Source organism: Eschrichtius robustus, chromosome 13 (assembly GCF_028021215.1).
Source record: "Eschrichtius robustus isolate mEscRob2 chromosome 13, mEscRob2.pri, whole genome shotgun sequence".
NCBI classification, from domain to species: Eukaryota; Metazoa; Chordata; class Mammalia; order Artiodactyla; family Eschrichtiidae; genus Eschrichtius; species Eschrichtius robustus.
Genome location: NC_090836.1, coordinates 65,152,422 through 65,171,495, shown reverse-complemented (window position 1 = coordinate 65,171,495; position 19,074 = coordinate 65,152,422). Strand labels below are relative to the sequence as shown.

Sequence of the window (19,074 nt, the reverse complement as noted above, 5' to 3'; positions counted from 1 at the left end):
TAACTGGAAGGCATCAAGCAATATGTAAAGCCTTCTGAATACACTGTAGAAAATTCTTAGCCAAGAATTGCACCCATTGGGCACTAATGAACTATTTTACCATTATGCAAAAATGCTTACAAGAAATAGCTTCTAAACAGGCAATATAATATTGCACATTTTAATGTACTTTAACCAACTACACTGTCCAGTGAAATATGTGTTGAGAAGCATTTATAATGGAGTTTACTCTACAAAATACGAAAAACTGATCATAGAGGATGATTCCAAACATGATAAAAAGGTATTTATTTTTATTGCATTAATGATTGGAACTGACATTTCCAGACTCAAATTGGAGCACAATAATCGTGCCCCTCTATGAAACATACAAATGATCGAATATATAAAATTTATCTCTAAGTCAAGGAAAACTCCATACGTATGGGATGGAGTCCTAAATCTGATTTTTAAGTCCCTTGTTGAAAACTGTGTGTTTCCCATACATATCATGTAACAAATGCTGCTTAGAATCCCAGGAGAATGGAAAAAACTACCTAGTGCCGCTAAAAAGACTAATAACAGCAGTCTCCCTTAACTCCTCTAAAATCCTCTAAGCTCTCTTGATCCCCAAGTTACACCGAAGAGAAGGATCAAACTTGGGGAAGTAAGGCAGAAAAGTTATAAATATGCCACTAGACTGTAAATACACTGAAAACAAGCATTACATCTCATAAACATATCCCCCCCATGTTGTTTTGTATGTATTTTCAAACATACAGAAAAGTTGAAATAATTTTACAGTGAACACCTGTATACCTACCACTAGACTCTACAATTAACATTTTACTACGTTTGCTTTATCACATATCTTTGTGATATACAATTTTTATGTTCTCAATCTCACTTTGGAAATGAGAGGGATAAATCCTGAGTTAGTTGACGTATTGAGAATTTTCCCTATGTTCAATGTTCTTTTACTCTTTGAAATTGAAATAAAATCCATACTAATGTTTAGAATTTAGAAGGTAAATTTTTATTTAAAATGTACCATGAATTAAGGGTAACTTTGTACTTGTCACCATGCCATGGCCAGAAAGTATTTTGGTTTAATAATTCGTCATCCTAAGGGAAATAAAGCCTTTGAACTCACAGACTTTCTTCTGACGGGCTCTAGGGTTGAGCTCTAGTCACATATGGCTGACCCTGATCCATATTTTAGAATGAAATATCCTGAGCACCAACTATTCTCTCTCTCTCTTCAGGAAACAGGCAAACTGAGCCCTGGCCTCAGATGAACTACTAATACCAAGACTAATAGAAATCAGGAAAGAACACTGGGACCCACAGGGTAATTCTACCCTAGGGCTGGTGTGGAGAACTGAAGACTGACTGATAAGCTCCACTTCCACCTCTTCGTGTGTGTGTGTGTGTGTGTGTGTGTGTGTGTGTGTGTATGTGTGCGTGCGCGCGCGCACACGCGTTTTGTTCCCATTCCCAAATAAAGAAGCCCTTCACCTTTTGGGGACTCTGGCGTTAAGAGTGTCTAAACTGTTTGTTAAATGCAGATGGGAGAGAGAAGTCTAAGATGGGCTGCCGTGATTGCAGCTAACCCGGAAGTCATTCGACATCAGCTCTTCCAAGGCTTCAGAGGAAGTCAAACGATGAGAGGGTAGTAACATTCCTGCCCTTTGGCTCACATTCTGCCTCTGTCCCCAGAGGAGGGACCATGTTCAACTCCTTAGTTCACCCCCAACAGCCACCAGTTATTGAGAGTTTCTGCGTGGGAGGCACTGTTCCAGATGCTTTGTATATGATTATTTTCACTACTCCCATTTTAAGAAATAACACAAAAGAGAAAAGTAGAAGACAGGAGCTGAGTAATTTGACAACGTGCCAAAGCCAAGAATCAAACTCAGGCAGTCATTCTAGATCCTTTGCTCCTAACTATTCCTTACACTACTTTTTACTAGACCTTACCAAAGACGTTGCTAGCCTACTGGTCAAGTCATGAGTGAAATAGTGGGCCATGTTTTATTACTGGGCAGTGTTTTTTTCTGCTCAAGGTAGGGTCAGGAGCCTCAACATTCTTCCTGTTGTACTGCTCATTTGTGGGAAGCTCACCTAACAGGGCCCTCCTCTTTGGGAAGTCTCTCTCTGTCCAACATCATCCACACAAGTAACTTGGTTAGTATATTCAGGTCTTCTCAGTGGAGCAGTGATTCTAGCTTTGCAGGACTAGAAAACCCAGATTTGGCTTCTGGACCTAAGGTACCACATCTTCTCAGAGATGATCTACTTTCAGGACAGTTTAGAAGCATTTATATATATATACACTCTTTTTATAATGCTATTCCTTTGTTCCCATTTACCACTGTTTTGTGTATATTTAGCTTCCTCAGCAGGGAAACTCAGAGGTAGAGAGGAGTGAATAGGAAGACTTCACATAAAATCTCACCTCAAATCCCAAGCACCAGATTCAATGAATGATTCCTAATTGTGTTTGGTTTGCTTTTTAGTAAATCGGGTAATAGCAGGAGATGGGAAAAGGTGCTAGCAGCTTCCTCAGCAACTGCTTGGGACAATTTCAGCTGCAGAGACCATCAACAATGGGGTGACAGTGGGAGGAGGCAGCAGCTGTCCTGTGAATGGGTCCCCTGTCAACTGAGGGTGTGTAAGTCAGGGCCAGCCATACTGTGCAAGTGTTGATGCGATCATCTATCTGGGTGTACACTGGGGACGTCCAAGAGTACAATGGGAATGAATAAAAAGGATAAAAGAATTCTGGAAAAATTTAAATTCCAAGCAGCTGTGTTAACACAGAGCCAAACGCTAGCCCAGAACTCTCGATATAGAATGTCTTAGTTTAGGTTTCCACAGAGCAGACCAGCAACAATGATTCAAATGCAAGGAGTTGATTTGGCTGACGATTCCAGGAAATATGGGAGGGAAGTCAGGACGGGAGATTAGAACCAGAAGACAGAGAATAAAGGGCATCTTATGACAACAGTAGGTCCTTAATCCCACTGAGGACCTCTCAGACACGGTCTCTAGGGCAGTGCTTCTCAAATACTGCTGTGCATCAGAATCACCTGCAGGTCTTGTTACAAATGCACATTCTGATTCCGCAGGTTTAGCGTGGGGTCTGAGACTGCATTCCTTACATGCTCCCAGATGAGAAAGCTGCTGCGGCTACCCCTCAGAACACTTTGAAGAGGAAAGATGTTGATTTCTTGCTTATTTCTCATGCGATTTTTCCAAATTTGCATATAAAATTAACAGAATTTCTTATGTCCACTGCTTTCACCACCTATTATTAAATCTGCTTTGTTTCGGGTAACTCTTATCCCAGGCATTGCATCCTCACTGAATATCAGCAGTCTTGGAAACATTTCGTCAGTCTTCATGGAAGGAAAACACAAAAAGTTCTGTCCACCTGGCCCTAGTGCTATTAAATCAGGTGGCCCTACTCATGAGCAGGTAGCGTGCTATCCATAGACACGAATCAAGCAGCTCAGCCCACTCTCAACCCCTCTGACTCTTCTCTGCTAACACATTTGTTGTTGCTCCCCACTCCATTCTAGTGCCAGCTTGTATTCTGATTTTGTGATAAGCCTCAAATCTATGGTCTTTGGAAATGAGGAATAAATCTGTTTTCCTGATTTTGATACTCAGCCTTCTTTAATGGTATGTATTCATGCATTCACAGGTTCTTACCCACGTGGCTACCTCAGGGTAATAAGCTTTCTGGAATCTCAGTCCTCATGTTTATACTCATCTGGAACCTTAAGAGAGGCAAATGGACATGGTTGAACTATTGTCTTAAAATTATTGTGCTATGTTCAAATGTATATATTTCTACAGTCAAATGGTGAACAGTCCCAGCCCCTTTAGAAACAGAATCTTAAAGAGAAACTAACAATGATATGATTGGCCATTCAAGGCAGGGCAGCAAATATTATAAAATTTGCTTTTAAAAGTTATGTATTTATATATAATAGGTATAAATATATGTTTAAAATATAATGATATATGTATAAAAAGGTGAGAACAAATCAGTGCATTAGCGTAGTACAAGTTTTCTACATTGTATGTGTACATATTTTTTCAATATATTTTAGAAAAAGATTAGTCTCAGTCATTCCGCCATGAAATAACAAAAGCTTGAATAACTCACGTGCTAATATCAAGACAGAGGAAGGTATTTATGAAAAAACAGGAATTAAAATTTACTAAACCTTATATGTTTGTATTAATACTGAGATCATAATTTATGACAACTAATAACCATAATAACACTTTATATATAATTCTGCCTTCAAAATGTTCAAAACATATATAACTCAAGTATCATGTATTTCAGACTTGTCTATTTTGTCTCTTTATTTATATGCAGATTATGTGGTCATTATATCTGTTGATGTTTTAAATCCACCAATCAGGAAAAAGAACATGGTCTAGTTTACAACAAATGAGACGAACCATGAAGCATGGTTCAATACAATGTTTACTTTTATCTATTTCCAGCTCTTTCTGTTATCCCAAGTCTGTTTACACTGAAAATACATGTAGTCAGAAGCAAAAAGGCCAGTGGCCATACAAACTTTCAGAAGTCTATTTGAGGAACATGAATGATATAATAGAGGAAGTTTTAAAGGAGGTTCTATCCAAGTTCAGATTTGAAAGAGAAGCTTCTAGAATCACTTCTGAGCAGAAAAAGAGCTCACCTTATCTAATTCATCCTTAGAGAACTCCAGGTCAAGTGGCTTAGAGACGGCTGTTTATAGCATCCTTTTTATAAAAGACGAAGGGGCAGAGGAAGAAATTACGGGCAGTCTTAATCGGCATCACAATGTGCCACAATGCCAGTACTAGTTTCTTAGTGAACCTGATATTCATATTTGTGCCCATACCTGTATTCCAGATTTATATAATAACAGTGCAAAATGGCTGCTCAATGTACAGTTGTCCCTTGAATACACAAAAGTTAGGGGCATTGATCCCCTCGCAGTCAAAAATCCACCTATAATTTTCCACTCGCCCTCTGTATCTGAGGTTCTGAGTCTGAGGTTTCAACCAACCATGGACCGTGTACTGTAGTACATATTCACTGAAAAAAATCTGTATGTAAGCCGACCCACACAGTTCAAACCAGGTATTAATAAAGGGTCAACTATATTTCAAAAATTAAGAGTTTGAATAATCAGTAACGAGATGACTAGTCAATTTCGTTGAAACCCCCAGACAATCCATTCCTATTAGCGCTCATGCTTCAGGACTGGAGGATTAATAAACGATGTGGTTTTGCTTCAGAAACCTCATCCTCCCTCATGGTCCTTTTAACATATATTGTACACACTAACAAAAAAGAAGTCAGGCAGATTTATAAAGATAAAGCACCGTGTAATGAGTCCAACCTTCAAGAATATCAGAGAATGAAGGGCTGAATCTATCCTAAGCCTCTCTTCTATAGCGATTTATCTTTGTATTTTATCTTAAGAAGACAGATCTTTCATCAGTCTCCAACATAATTTCAAGTAGTCCTCAACACCTGTGAGAATAATCCCACTACAATTCTTAGCTCGTATAAGATGTTGTTTTACCATCACTGCAAGAAAATGCAACAAATGTAGTCTAAATTAAAAGAATCAGCACACTAAAAAAAAATAAAAATAAATATTAGGCTAGCTTTAAATTGATAAAGTAGTTTTACTCTATAAAGCAGTGGCAACCATAAGTGGGTAAGATTTTTCAGTAAAATTATTAGAGTAGCCCAACACAGTCATATACAGATACACACACCTGGATCATACTTCTGCATGATGTCAACAGAAAAAAAAAAAAAAGAACCAAAACTAGTCTATGCGGATAGACAGTGATGAAACACTCACTGTCACTTACAGATGATGGTTTCTCTAACTCCCCACTTAAACTTGATTTTAAGTCCACAACATCACAGGGGCTGCCCTGAAAATAATAGGCTTGCTCCATCAGTATTCCCTTTTCTATTAATAAACACAATCATTGCTCTCATTTTCCATGATTTTCCACATCTTAAACACTCTGACTCACTACACCTGGAGTATGTCACTTCTGAAATAAGTGTCATCTCTTAGAAAGAAAGACATGATGTGTTGGAATTTTTCTTGAGTTTTTTTGCATGGCAGTGTGAAAATAATGCTAACATGTAAAAGACATGATTTTAGGAAGTGACAAACTGAGATGGCATTCATCTTGGACATTTCCATAAAAGTAAGTACCTCCGCATATATACAATAATACTGCTCATCCCTTTCTGGTTTAGAGAACAGAGGAACAAAATAATTCCAACAGGTCACTGTATATTTATTGTATGTCACTGCCATAATTTCAAAATGTGTATCCTGCTACCCTTTTTAGCAGTACCTAGTAAATTGTTGACTATGACAAATTGTTTGGTTTAATATACAAAATATTCATGGAGCAATAAAGCAGTGTCCCAGGGCTGTCTGGACAGCAAACTGCTGCAATTAGACTGACAGTGAAATCTACTGAGCTGTGCTTTTCAGTTCAAGGTCACAAGTAATTATACAGAAGTGACATTTGTACCTTAGGGCTTTCACTGTTCCAGGAGCTTTTGCAGAAATAATTCCACAAAGCAATACAATTAGTGGAAAGCAATATACCAACTTCGCTGGCATCAATGAGCAAACAAGGGTCAAAAGGTAAAGTTTCCAAAAATAAACACCTCATTATGGGCATTCAGGAGCTTTTCGATGCCATCATAATTCTCCCATCTGGGACATTCCAGAAGCTGAATGCCAAGAGGAGGATTATGGGCCAATACTAACTGAAAGGTCTACTGATAAAAATCACAGGAATCAAAAAGACAACTGAATTCCACCTAGTCCTGCACTAATCCAAGTTGATTTGAAATTCTTAGAAGTATTCTCAATTCCTATAAGAGCCACATTTCTGGTTTATCCATAATGAAGAGCACTTCAATATAGGATCTGTGGAGATGATAGCTTTTTAACTTTCAAGTATGTTTTCCTATGTTCAGACTTAGTGAGGTGATGAGGCATTACTTAAAAGAAGTCCAAGAGAATTCACACACAATTTTGAACCCTTTAATTTTGAATAATAGTGTGTGTATGTATCTTTTAGTATATATATTCTTGAGGAACCGATCATTAACGTTTACAGGACCGAATATCTTAAAGAGGTAAAAGCAGTCTTTATCTTTGTAAGAAGGTACTTTCTTAATAAACCAGAAAGGACCAAGCATGTGCGTGGTATATAGCAAGTACTCCACAAATGATCTCTTCCCTGACATTTACCTACTCATTACAGTAAAACACATATTCACAAACTCTCATGCTCAGCATCCTAAAACTTTCTACTTAGAAGCAGAGCAAAATAAGTACAAATCCACAGATTTTAAATTAAGAACAAAAGCTAGTGAACTATTTATATACTGAACAAGAAATCGGTTGTGCAGAGTACAAAATAGGAGCCTATATTCAAGCCAGTTAAACACAGCTTGCTTTGAATGTCTACCATACATATGTCAAACTGTGAAAAGGACACATTTTTCAGTAATACCAGAAAAATGTTTCACCTCTGTATTTTCAAGTTGTGAGTTAGAATTGATGCATTTTATTTCACTGATGTAAAACACTGTGCCTGTTAAATTAATTCATCACAAAGGACTACAAACACTTAAAGTAATTACATGAATGATCTTATAATCTCTACTGGCAATTGTGTGGTGTCAGGGCTGTGCCCAAAGCTTAGTCTATAAAGATTTATGATGCTACATTTCATTTTTCTCCTTAATACAAACTCACAAATCTGTCATTAGACTAGGTATTCCTGCTGACACTTAACAAATTGAAATCTTAAGGATTGATCAACTGATCAATCAACATCTGAGTTTCTGACTTATTCACTGCAAATGCCTACACCAATTGGGTGGCCAGGAGATCATTAGAACCCCATTTTCCACCTTGATACTGCTCAGTGAAAATGTTCATTCCTCCCCCATCTCCCTACCAACTAGAAGGTAAAGCTACAGGGAAATAGGGATCCTCTTGTACCACAACACCAAGCTGTTTTTTTTATATTTTTTCCACAGAATCATGGATCCTCATAGTTTGTCTAAACTTTTATATTCTTTATGTGCTAAACAGTCCTTTGTGAATTGGCCTGGGCAGCTAAGCATCATTACAGACCATCATTTAAAGTTCCATTCAAGAAATTTTCCAAATGACTTTTAAAATTCATTCCCTTCCATTTCATTCCATGCTTTAGCTTGCAATCCATTCTGTGTTTGCAAAAATATCTCTTATTTGGGAAGTGAAAGGATAGCACTTGTAGAGGTACTTTGCTTTCTTGCCAGAAAAGCAGGGCTTCTATCAAAAATCAGAACTCTGTAGTATTAATTGCTTACCTAACCCACTTCCCTCTTGTCAACTGAAAAATAATGAACAACCTAAAAGTTGAGAATTCTGTTTTATTCGGGCGGACGAAACTGAAGACTTTTTTGCAACAAAGACCAGGCAGTCAAAACATCAAAAGGTTACTGTTAATTAAAGAAAACCAGATACCTCAAGTTAAGGAATTTAGTGCTTTTCTATGTATGGGAAGATGCAAGAGTCAGGGCTCACTGAACTCATTCCTTTGATATGCACCTCAGCTATCTGGGGCCAGCATCCTATGCTTTCTCAACCTGAGTCTCCTCAGGGTGCATCTTCAGGGGTAGTTGCAGTGGCTGATGGTAGGCATCCTGTTTCTATCCTGAGTTCCCTCAGGGCTCACTGTTGGGGCAGCTACAATGTGATGGCTTGATGGCTGCAACATCCGTTTTTAATGATATGGCAGGCAATATTTTTCATTCACACTCTTCACTAGCCTAATACAGTACGCAAATTACCATCAGTGTGAAGGACATTTTAAAAATGTGAATAGAGAAAAAGGATTAAAGGCTCCTCAGTAGTTAAGAAATTGAAGGGCATGCTTTAGACGGAAACTTAGCTTGCCAACTCTTTCGGATTAACACCCTTAGTGCTAACAACAGCAAAAAGAAAATGCCGACCGTTTAAAACACCAACAGCATTCTTGGTAACACACTTATTTGTGCAGAAATTTATACCCACAATGAACTGAAAACTGACCAGGCATCTTAGATTTTATAGTACTTAGTGTTTTCTGAGATTTACTTATACTGAAGGTAAATTCAATGAAGGAACCAAACTGGCACAAATAATCCATCCATTTCTGCCTGGATTGATGCAAAGGGATCCGTGTAGCCCCCAATCCAGTGGCACTGGTCATAAGATCAGAACAAATTAATAAGCTGTTGACTCTTTATGGCCTCTTCTAAATTTCTTACCTCTAAAACTGTGAAAGAGCTAGGTGTCTTCTGGGAGTACAAAGTGAGTAGTAAATAATTTCTGAGACAGATGTAAAAACAAACCTTAATCATGCCCCTTACATCCAGTTCTAGCTAAAAATCTTCTTTCTATTATCTCACTATTCCTTGCTTTCGTGCCTTAGCCAGTGGGTCCCTGCACACATCTCCTGTACTAATGGATTCAATGAAAGGCACCACAAAAGAGAATATATTTCATTATGAGCAGGCTTTCTCTCCTGGGCACCATCCCTGACCCTTCTGATAAGTGCTCTCACAACAGTGCAACAGTTTAGCAGGTAAGAGTTTCTAAAAAGGTAGAAAAATGAGGTTGAAACGCAACCCTCAGTATTCAATTCCCAGCTTCCTACTCAGAAGCTCTCTAGGACCATTTAAAAATATATATTAGCACAGTCCTTTCTTGATATTTTCCATTAGTTCCTTAGACATCACACATGAAGAGGCAAACCAAAGCTCACAGTTGCCTCACGACTCTCTTTCTAGGCTAGCTGGAAAAATGAGAAGCTGATGTGCACCAAGGACATGAAATCAGAGAATTTCAAATGCCAACTATGCCTCCTAATAACAGCAAGGCAGGTGTTCTCTTTTAGGAGAGCTCTAACTTGCTCCATTACTCCAGAGATGCCCCAGGACTCATACCTCATCCTGGATCTCAGAAAACTGTTCACATGAGGTCAGGCCAGCATGTCACTAGAATCAAGTCAAGGGTGAGCAAACACAGCAGAATCCTTTACAAACCCACTGGATGGATGAATTCAGAAGACTTTAGAAACAAAACCACTAACTGATAATGAAATCCAGACCCGTAGCAACACTTGGCTACAGGATTAATTTCCATGAAATACTCTGTTATTTTATCTCTCAAAGCACATTCATTTTCAATTTATAAAACTCTATGTAAGCGAAAACAAAAATGACCAAGCAAAAGGAAATGTATTTGTATTACCTTCTTCTGATCTTCTAGCTTGTGACTCACTGGATTCTTTCCATGTCTGTTCATCTCTGAAGATAAATCCATCACATTAGGTTCTTACCCTTCACAATGGAATCTCTTCAGAAAAGCAGCAAACTAATCCAAGATGCAATCACCAGGAAAACACTGGAATGCCACATTTCCCATCACGCACCGTGTCTGAACTTCATCAACTCCAAGGAATGATTAAAAAATCCATTGATTGAACGGAAAACATGAATTGTGTAATTTACTCCTGGGACTTTCCAAATCAGCATATGGTTTTAAATGCGGACTTCTCAAAAGCAAAATATTCATCCAGGAATTTTAACTCCAACTGCTATCTTTTTCTTTCTTCACAGTTTTCCATTTTAATAAATAATTACACAGTTCCTGTAAACCTGTGATAAGAAAAAATAAGCACACAGTTAATTCTCCCCCACCACTTATAGTACAATTAATGAAAACTTCGTATCTGAAATGTCCAATTTAGAAAAAGATTGTAGGCATGGATTATATTTCACATAAAAGTAATAGCAAGTGAAAGGCATTATTCTTTAACCCTATGGTCTTTAAAATACCAATTATAATACCTGAACCAAAAGAGCTTAAAACCAGGGATTCATAGCCCATCAAAGCAAAAAATCAACAGGGAATACACATACATTCACCAAACATGTATATGCTCCATGGTCCCGCTCATTAATTTCAGCATTCATAGAACTACAGAATTCAGAAAAGAGCCCAATATAACTAGAGACTATGCTAGACTGACACTTTTCATAAACAACTTTATTTAAACTTCAAAATGAATCTATAAAATGGTTCTTATTACTCTATTTTAAGATGAGGAGATTGAGAGGGTAAGTAAATTTTGTAAGTCTAGTCAAACAAGTGTAACAGGACTAGAATTTGAATTCAGATACCTTTGGCTCCAAAACACATTCTTTGTCCTAGACATAGTTGTGTCAATTCATATTACGTATTTTATTGTCCACAAGGATACCATAAATGAGTTTACTAAGTGCCTTGCTAGATTATGAATGCACAGGGCACTCTCCTTATAATCCAGTGGTTTCCAAACCCAGCCAGAAAACTGAATCTACTGGTAATAATCTTAATCACATAGATTCCTGGGGTCCACGCAACCCTGCTAATTCAGAAGCTACAGGGCAGTGCCTGCAAATCTGTTCTGGGTTTTGTTGTTGTTTTTCCATCTCTTCTAAACAATTCTGATGCAAGAAAACCACGGAAGAGTTGAAACCTCCCGCTAATACAGGGCACTTCCCAAACTTGTCTGCATTTTGGAATCAAATGGGAAGCTTCAAAAACTACTGACTCTTATGTCTCATCCCCAGAGACTGTGATTTAATTAGTCTGAGATATGGCCTGAGTCTTGGAACCACTGACCTAATATATATATATATATATATATATCCCCTTTACGTAACTGACCAACCACTGCATGAATACATCAAACAAGAGGAAAACTTGGTGTCTCAGAAGGCAGCTCTTTCCATACTGGAGCAGTTCCAGTCTTTAAATTGTTCTTCCTAATTTGGAGATGAAGTCTGCCTTCCTGAATGTGTCTGTACATTTGCAATTATTTACATCCTTGTAGTCCTCAATGTACACAAAATCTTTTAAACTTCCCTTTTCATCTGACAGTCCTTCAAGTATCACCTTAGTGGGTTAACCATCCCTAGTGCCTTCAACAATTCCTCACTACCCTGGTTATTACTTAAACGGCTTTACTTTTGACATGACCCATAAAATGTGCTATCCAGAAATGAGCACAAGGGTCGAGCATGGCACGCTCTCTTTAAGAACTCACCTCCAGGTACCACAAAACATGCCAGGCCAAGCATACGACAAATGATAAAGTAGACAGATAATGCTTGAAGATCAGCTCCTGAACTGTTTCCTGACTAGTCATTCTTTTGCCAAGCCTTACTCCTTCTACAACTCCTCTGCTCTGCTGCTTAGGTATTTTTACTACGTACTATGTAGTACATAGTTTGTGTACTATGTGAATGTTACCAGCAAAGGAAACTGCACGGGCAAAGGCTTGGACATAGGAGAAAACACAGTCCATCCGAGGAATTCAAAGAAATTCAATGAGAAGTCACTGCAAATGTTTAAGAAAGAAAGTAACATAAAAGAATTTTTTTATTTTAAGAGTTTGTCTTAACTAAAATATGGAAAATAGATGGGAGAGAACAAAACCTGTGGCAAGAGAAAACTTCTAGGGATTGTTAGAACCATCAAAGAGACAACAGCATTCTGAACTAGTGTAGAAGCTGACCGGTGGGAAAGAATGACAAAACTGAGTGACATAGTACATAAAAGGAGGAGTTGACGGAATTGGTAATTGATTGGACATGTGTGTGGTTTAAGGGTGCATGAGCATAGGGACAATGATATCATTACCTAAGATAGCAAAATCCACAAGAGAAGCACTTTAGACATGGGGAAGATAAAAGAATTTGTAAAGCAAACAAAAGATGCTTACTAAAATCCAGAAAATGCCAAGCCAATCTCACTGAGGGACACAGAAGTAACTGTCCTAAAGGAATACTAGCAAACTGAATCCAGTAAAATATGAAATGAATCATACATCAATTCCAGGATGGTATCACCCCAGGAATAAAAGACTGGTTTAAGATTTGAAAATCAATCAGTGTAATTCACCACATTAACAAAACAAGGAAGAACAATGATATGTTCATCTCTATTGGTGCAGAAATATAATCTGACAAATTAAACATTGATTCGTGATCAAAACAAAAACCTCTTGGCAAATGAGGACTGGAAAGAGACTTTCATAATCGTCCTTTATCTGATAAAGTATATTCATAAAATATCTATAGCAAACACATACTTATGGGTGAAAAGTTAAAGACTTTCCATTTGCTCAGGAATAACACATAAATACCTGCTAACATGATGTCTATTCTATATTGTACTTAAAGTCCTAGCCATGCAGTGAGACAAGAAAATATGAGAGAGGGAGAGAAACAGAGACAGAGACAGAGACAGAGGGAAGGAGGGGGAGGGATGGAGAAGGATGCAGGCAAGCAGTATAAGCATTAGAAAGGAAGAAAAAAAAACTGTATTTGCAAATGTCATGATGATATATATAGAAACTACTAAAAAATCAAGAGATAAATTACTAGAATTAATGTGTTCAGCAATTTTCCTGGATACAAATATACAACATTCCTTTATATTTCTTTATAACAGCAACAAATACTCAGAAAATGAAACTCTAAAAAGATACTATTTTATGCTGTCACTTAGAATAACAAATATCTTGGAATGAAATCTCATAAAAGACGGTCAAAACTTTATGATAAGGCAATAAAACACCATCAAAAAATAAATATCTAGATGAATAGAGGGCTTATTAATAAACTAAGATTCAGTACTGTAGAAATGCCAACTCATGCCTAAAGGATTTATAGATTCAGTGCATTACTAATCAAAATCCCCAGTTTTCTTTTTACAACTCTAGAAGATGCTCCTAAAATATATATGGAAATGTAAAAGACCAAGAAAATCCAGGACACTCATGAAGAACAAGTTGCAACTATTTGCTTTACCAGATGTGAAGACCTATTATCAACCAACAGTAAATAAAAAGGCATGTAACTGGTACAAGGGTAGACAAGTTCACCAATGGAACGCAAGAGCCCAGAGAAGGACTCTTAACACATATGGTCACATGATTAATTACAAAGCTGAAATTGCAAAGCTGTGGGGAAAAAGTCTTTTCAATAAAGAGTTCTGGGTCAATTGGCTATTCATATGGAAAAAAATAAAACTTGACCTCTACTTCACACCGATAATCAATTCCAGGCGGATTGTAGACAAAACAATAAGGCTTCTGGGAAAATATTTTCATGATCTAAGGGAAGGGAAAGATTTCTTAACCAAATTCACTAAACATAAAGAAAACATATAACTAAGATTAGATTAAAATCAAGAACTTTTATTCATCAGATTGTACCAATAAGAAAATATAAATGCAACCCATAGAGTAGGAAAATGTACTTGTTATACATATAACTACACGTTAAAACACCCAAAAATCGAGCAAAGACAGGCAACAGTGAAATATATTTGAATAAGCACTCCAAAAGTAATAATAAAAATAGGGATGGAGAACAGATTAGTGGTTGCTACGGGTTAGGGATGGAGAGAGAAGGTAAGGTTGCCTAAAAGGCATGACACAAGGAAGGCTTGTAGTAAGAGAACAATGTTGAATCTTGATTGCAGAAGTGGTTGTATGAACCTACACGTGTGATAAAATTGCATGGAACAATACACATACACACACAGATGAGTGTATATAATACTGTTGAAATAGGAATCAACTCAGTGGATCATATTGATACCAATCTCCAGGCTTTGACATTGCTCTACAGTTATGCAAGATGTCACCATTGGAGGAAACCAGGTGGTAACTGCTTCTACCACTTCCTGTAAACCTGCAGTTATTTAAAAATAAAATTGAGAAGAAAGAGGATGTACAAATGGCCAATAAGCACATGAGAAATGAACACCATCCTTAGCAATCAGAAAAACGCTAATGTAAACCATAATGAGATATGACCTTTCATTTACCTAAATGGCTCAAAATAACAAAAAATGACAAAACCAACTGTTGGCAAAGACATGGAGGAACAATAACACTGCTGGTCAGAGTATAAATGGGTACAACTATCTTGAAAAAAAAATTAGTATTTGCTACTACATTTGAAGATACTTATACTATATAACTCAACAATAATACTCCTAGGCACGTACTGTTAAAAAAACATATGCATAGGTGCATCAAGAGATACGTACAAGAAAGTTTCTTCAGAATGGCAAAAAAAAAAAACAAAACCACAACTGGAAACAACACAACAACATTAGAATAGGTAAAAAATTTGTGGTATATTTATACAAAGGATAACTATACATTCAATAAAATGAATAAACTATAGATATACATATCAACATGGATGAACCTCAAACACACTAAGAATTTAAAGTCCAAACAAAAAAGTGTATACTGTATGATTCCATTTTTATAAAGTTCAAAATCTTGTAAAACTCTACTATAGTGTTAGAAGTCAGGAGAGCGGTTACCTTTGGTGAGGGGGAGGGAAGGGGTTTTGATTGGAGTTTGGAGTGCTATCAATATTCCATTTTTTGACTTGAGTGGGCATTACATGGATGTTAGCTTTATAACAACTCAGTGAGCTGTAAATTTACATTCTGTGCAGTTTTCCTGATGTCTAACATACTTCATAATAAAAAATTTAGCTAAGAAAAAACACAGATACATCTATGTCTTTAGTATTCCCATGTCTTTAGTCTCCCCAGCAAGCAACAACAACAACAAAAATTCAAGTTAGACTAATTAAACTTGTTACTAGTGGGCATTGTTCTTCTTTTTTAAGGGTATGGACCAGCTGTTTGATTATGGCACAGAGTTTTGTCTGAGAACAATGTCAGCCTTACCAAGACATGGTCTATTAACTGTCAAAAAATGTATTCATCTCTTGACCTCAAACATCTCTCCTACCTTCTTTAGAGTGATGAGTTATTGTAGTCTATCAACCATACATATATACATATATACATACATATATACATACATACATACATATATACATATATATTTATATCAGTATAAAATAGAATTTCCAAAGTACCGTTAATGCTCTCAGTTATTTAAATTTACCCACCTTACCTAATACCTTTAATTACAGTGTTAAAAGACATCTAAAAGACACATAGCACTGAGTGCCTAATATGTACTCAGCATGGTGCAGGCCCAAAATAGTCAAATTTCAAATCTAGTCCTTGTCTTTACAGAGTTTACAGTCCAGTGGGGAGTCAGATTTAAATAAAACCAAGGAGTATCAGCGTACTCTTCAACTTTGTCCAACATCAAAACCTAAGCATATGGACGAGTTTACACCAATGATAAAAGGCAATTTCACGTGGACAGAATTTATTGAATATTATGCATATAAAAATTAATTTGAATATGACTTCAGTTCATTTTAAATGCATAAAGAATCTAATATAACTTATGCTTACTTTCATGGAATAAAAACCATTTATGATAAAACTAAACTAACTGGCACAAAAAGAACAGATTATGTATACTGAAAAGATTCTCACAGGTTATTCTCTCATATGGAGGTAACTGTCAATATGTCATATTAATTCTCTTCTACTCTTACTGAATAGAATTCAGTGGTTGGGTTCGGTAGTGAAATCCATTTACTTTATGCGTAAGTATAAATACTTTCATTTTTCTGTAGCTTAAGAGAAGGTTTCCATCTTGCTCAAACTCATCTAGAAGTCCCTCACTTAGATTCAGGATGAAAAACATCATGAATGTGAGATTTTTGAAATGATTTTTGAGTGACTGGGGTATGTGCTACTTCCTAAAATATCCTTCTCACGAGGATTTTAAGGGGACCACTCAGAGAGCTTCCTTCCATTTGTATGTTCCCTGCAACTGAGAAAACACAGAAGCCCAGTACCTGAGTGAGGTAAGGTGGCCTGTGGCGGCAGGGTAGGGTAATGCATCTGAGAAGTAAATTGTAGCCTTGTCTGATCGTAGATCAAAGATGTATATGCATCTTAGGATAGGAATTGTGGTAGGAATGTTTGCCTGAATTCACTTATGAAAGGAAAGGGATCCTGCTCAAAAGAGTAATTTGCCAGGGTAGGTAAGGGACTCCTGCAGGAGGAGGCTGTAGGTACTGCTGGGAAGAGAAGCAAAGGAGAGATCCGAAATGTTCATTCTCAAGGAGAGGTCATTACCCAGATCAAGGGAGGTGAGATCAGAGGGACCCGACAGTGAAATCTTCAAACATCTCAGGCAAGTAACCAAAAGAGTTAGTTTTAAATATCCCCCAGGCCTATAGACAATGAAGCCATTAAGCCAATACTGGCCATAAAGCCAGTATCAGCCAATAAGAAATTTCTACCTCTATACCTCTCGTCTCTTCCTCACTTCCCCTACAAAGACCCTAGTGAGTGGGTGAGGAGGTGAACAAAGAAGGTTCTTTCCAACTGGCTAAAGTGGGGCAAGGAGGGGCACTGGTACCCTGTCTTGGTTTGGTTGAAGAGGAAGAGCTTTTGAATACTGATGTGTACTGATGTGTTTATAAACATATTGAAATAAATATTCTAAATTTTGAATTGAAACTTGTTTTGTGACCTAAAGTGATCATAAAGCTTATATTATCTAAAGGTGAACAAAAACAGGAACTAAGCCAAATTTCCATCCAGGGACAGACAAACAATTCTACTCAGAAGTCTGAAGAAAAAGGACAGAAGTTTGGAATAGAGATTTGGATTTAGGAGTCATCAGTCTAAAGAGATCACTCATAGAAGTTACATAAATTGAGAAAAGCACCAAAGGCGTACCTCCAGGAAAGAATGAAATTGTCTTAGGTACTATTGCCAAAATTATCTCAAAAAATGCAAACATGATCATGACACAATTCAAATTCTTCAACAGTTCCCTAACCCCTAAAGCCAAAAAGAAAATCAAAATCAAAATTCCTTAGCATGTCATTCAACACTCTACCCTATCATGATCCCTTCTTAACTTTCCAGCTTCATATATTACCACTTCCGAGCTTATTTTTTATAACCAAAAACCTTAAGTTCCTGAGTACAATATCTCATTCTACAACTTGAGCATTCTACAACTTGGCCATAAGTCCCACACATCCACTTTGCAAACTCCCACTTGTCGTTAAAAAGTCTCCTCAAATCCATTTCCTCTCCAAGGGCTCCACTTTCTTTATGCTCCCAACCCTACTCCAGACAAGTTGGCCCCTTCTTCCCCAATGTTCTACTAGTATTTATAGACTTCCCCCATACTATCACGCTTACCTAGTTACTCGTCACCCACTGGACTGTCAACCCCTATATACTTTCTCAAAACCCCCAAGGTCTGACACAACGCCTGGAGGCTGGTAGCCATTCATAAAGTGATTCTTATGATTCTGAAAAAAACATATGAAATATGCATACATACATACATGACTGTATAAATATATACTCCAACCAATACAGTTGACCCTGACCAATGTGGGTTTTAGGAGCACCGACCCTCACACAGTTGATAATCCACTTTGCAGTCAGCCCTCCACATCCGTGGATTCAATCTATTGTGGATCGTGTAATAGTGTAGTACATATTTCTTGAAAAACATCACATATAAGTGGACCTGCATAGTTCAAACCTTTGTTGTTCAAGGGTCAACTGTAATTTCCTATAAACCCAAAAAAGGTTGTACCAAAATTGTCTCTTTTCATCAAAAACATATATATAAGTTTAGAAATGGCAATAAGCCCTTTCTGAAATTATTTTAGCCATTCTCTTTTTATTTAAGGCATCACACTCAAAGTACAAAAATCTTAAGTGTATATAGCCTATGATTCACTCAGTTAAGCACCACCCACATCAAGATACAAAACATTTCCAAAACTCCAGGAGACTCCCTAATTCCCCTTCTCCCTTAATAGTCCTAAAGGTAACCACCGATCTGTTTTATCACCATAGATCTGTTTTCTCTGTTCTTGAAACTTCATATTAAGTGGAATCATACAGTGTGTCCTCAATTTGCTTTTCTTTTTTTCAACATTAAATCTGGAGGATTCATCTGTGTAGTTTTACGTAGCAGTAGTTCATTACTTTCTTTTGCTCT

At 37.1% G+C, this 19,074-nt stretch overlaps 1 protein-coding gene across 10 annotated transcripts in view; it reads right to left on the bottom strand.

The window, feature by feature from the left end:
• NAV3 (neuron navigator 3) overlaps positions 1 to 19,074 on the bottom strand; it is an 850,488-nt gene that overhangs the window by 584,837 nt on the left and 246,577 nt on the right. For all 10 annotated transcript variants that reach the window (XR_011076027.1, XR_011076028.1, XM_068561371.1 and 7 more), the window contains exon 2: positions 10,338 to 10,744. Coding sequence is in view for 8 of the 10 variants with exons in the window: in XM_068561371.1 (XP_068417472.1) it covers positions 10,338 to 10,409 (72 nt within the window). In the remaining 2 variants the exon portion in view is untranslated. The remainder of the gene's footprint in view (positions 1 to 10,337; positions 10,745 to 19,074) is intronic.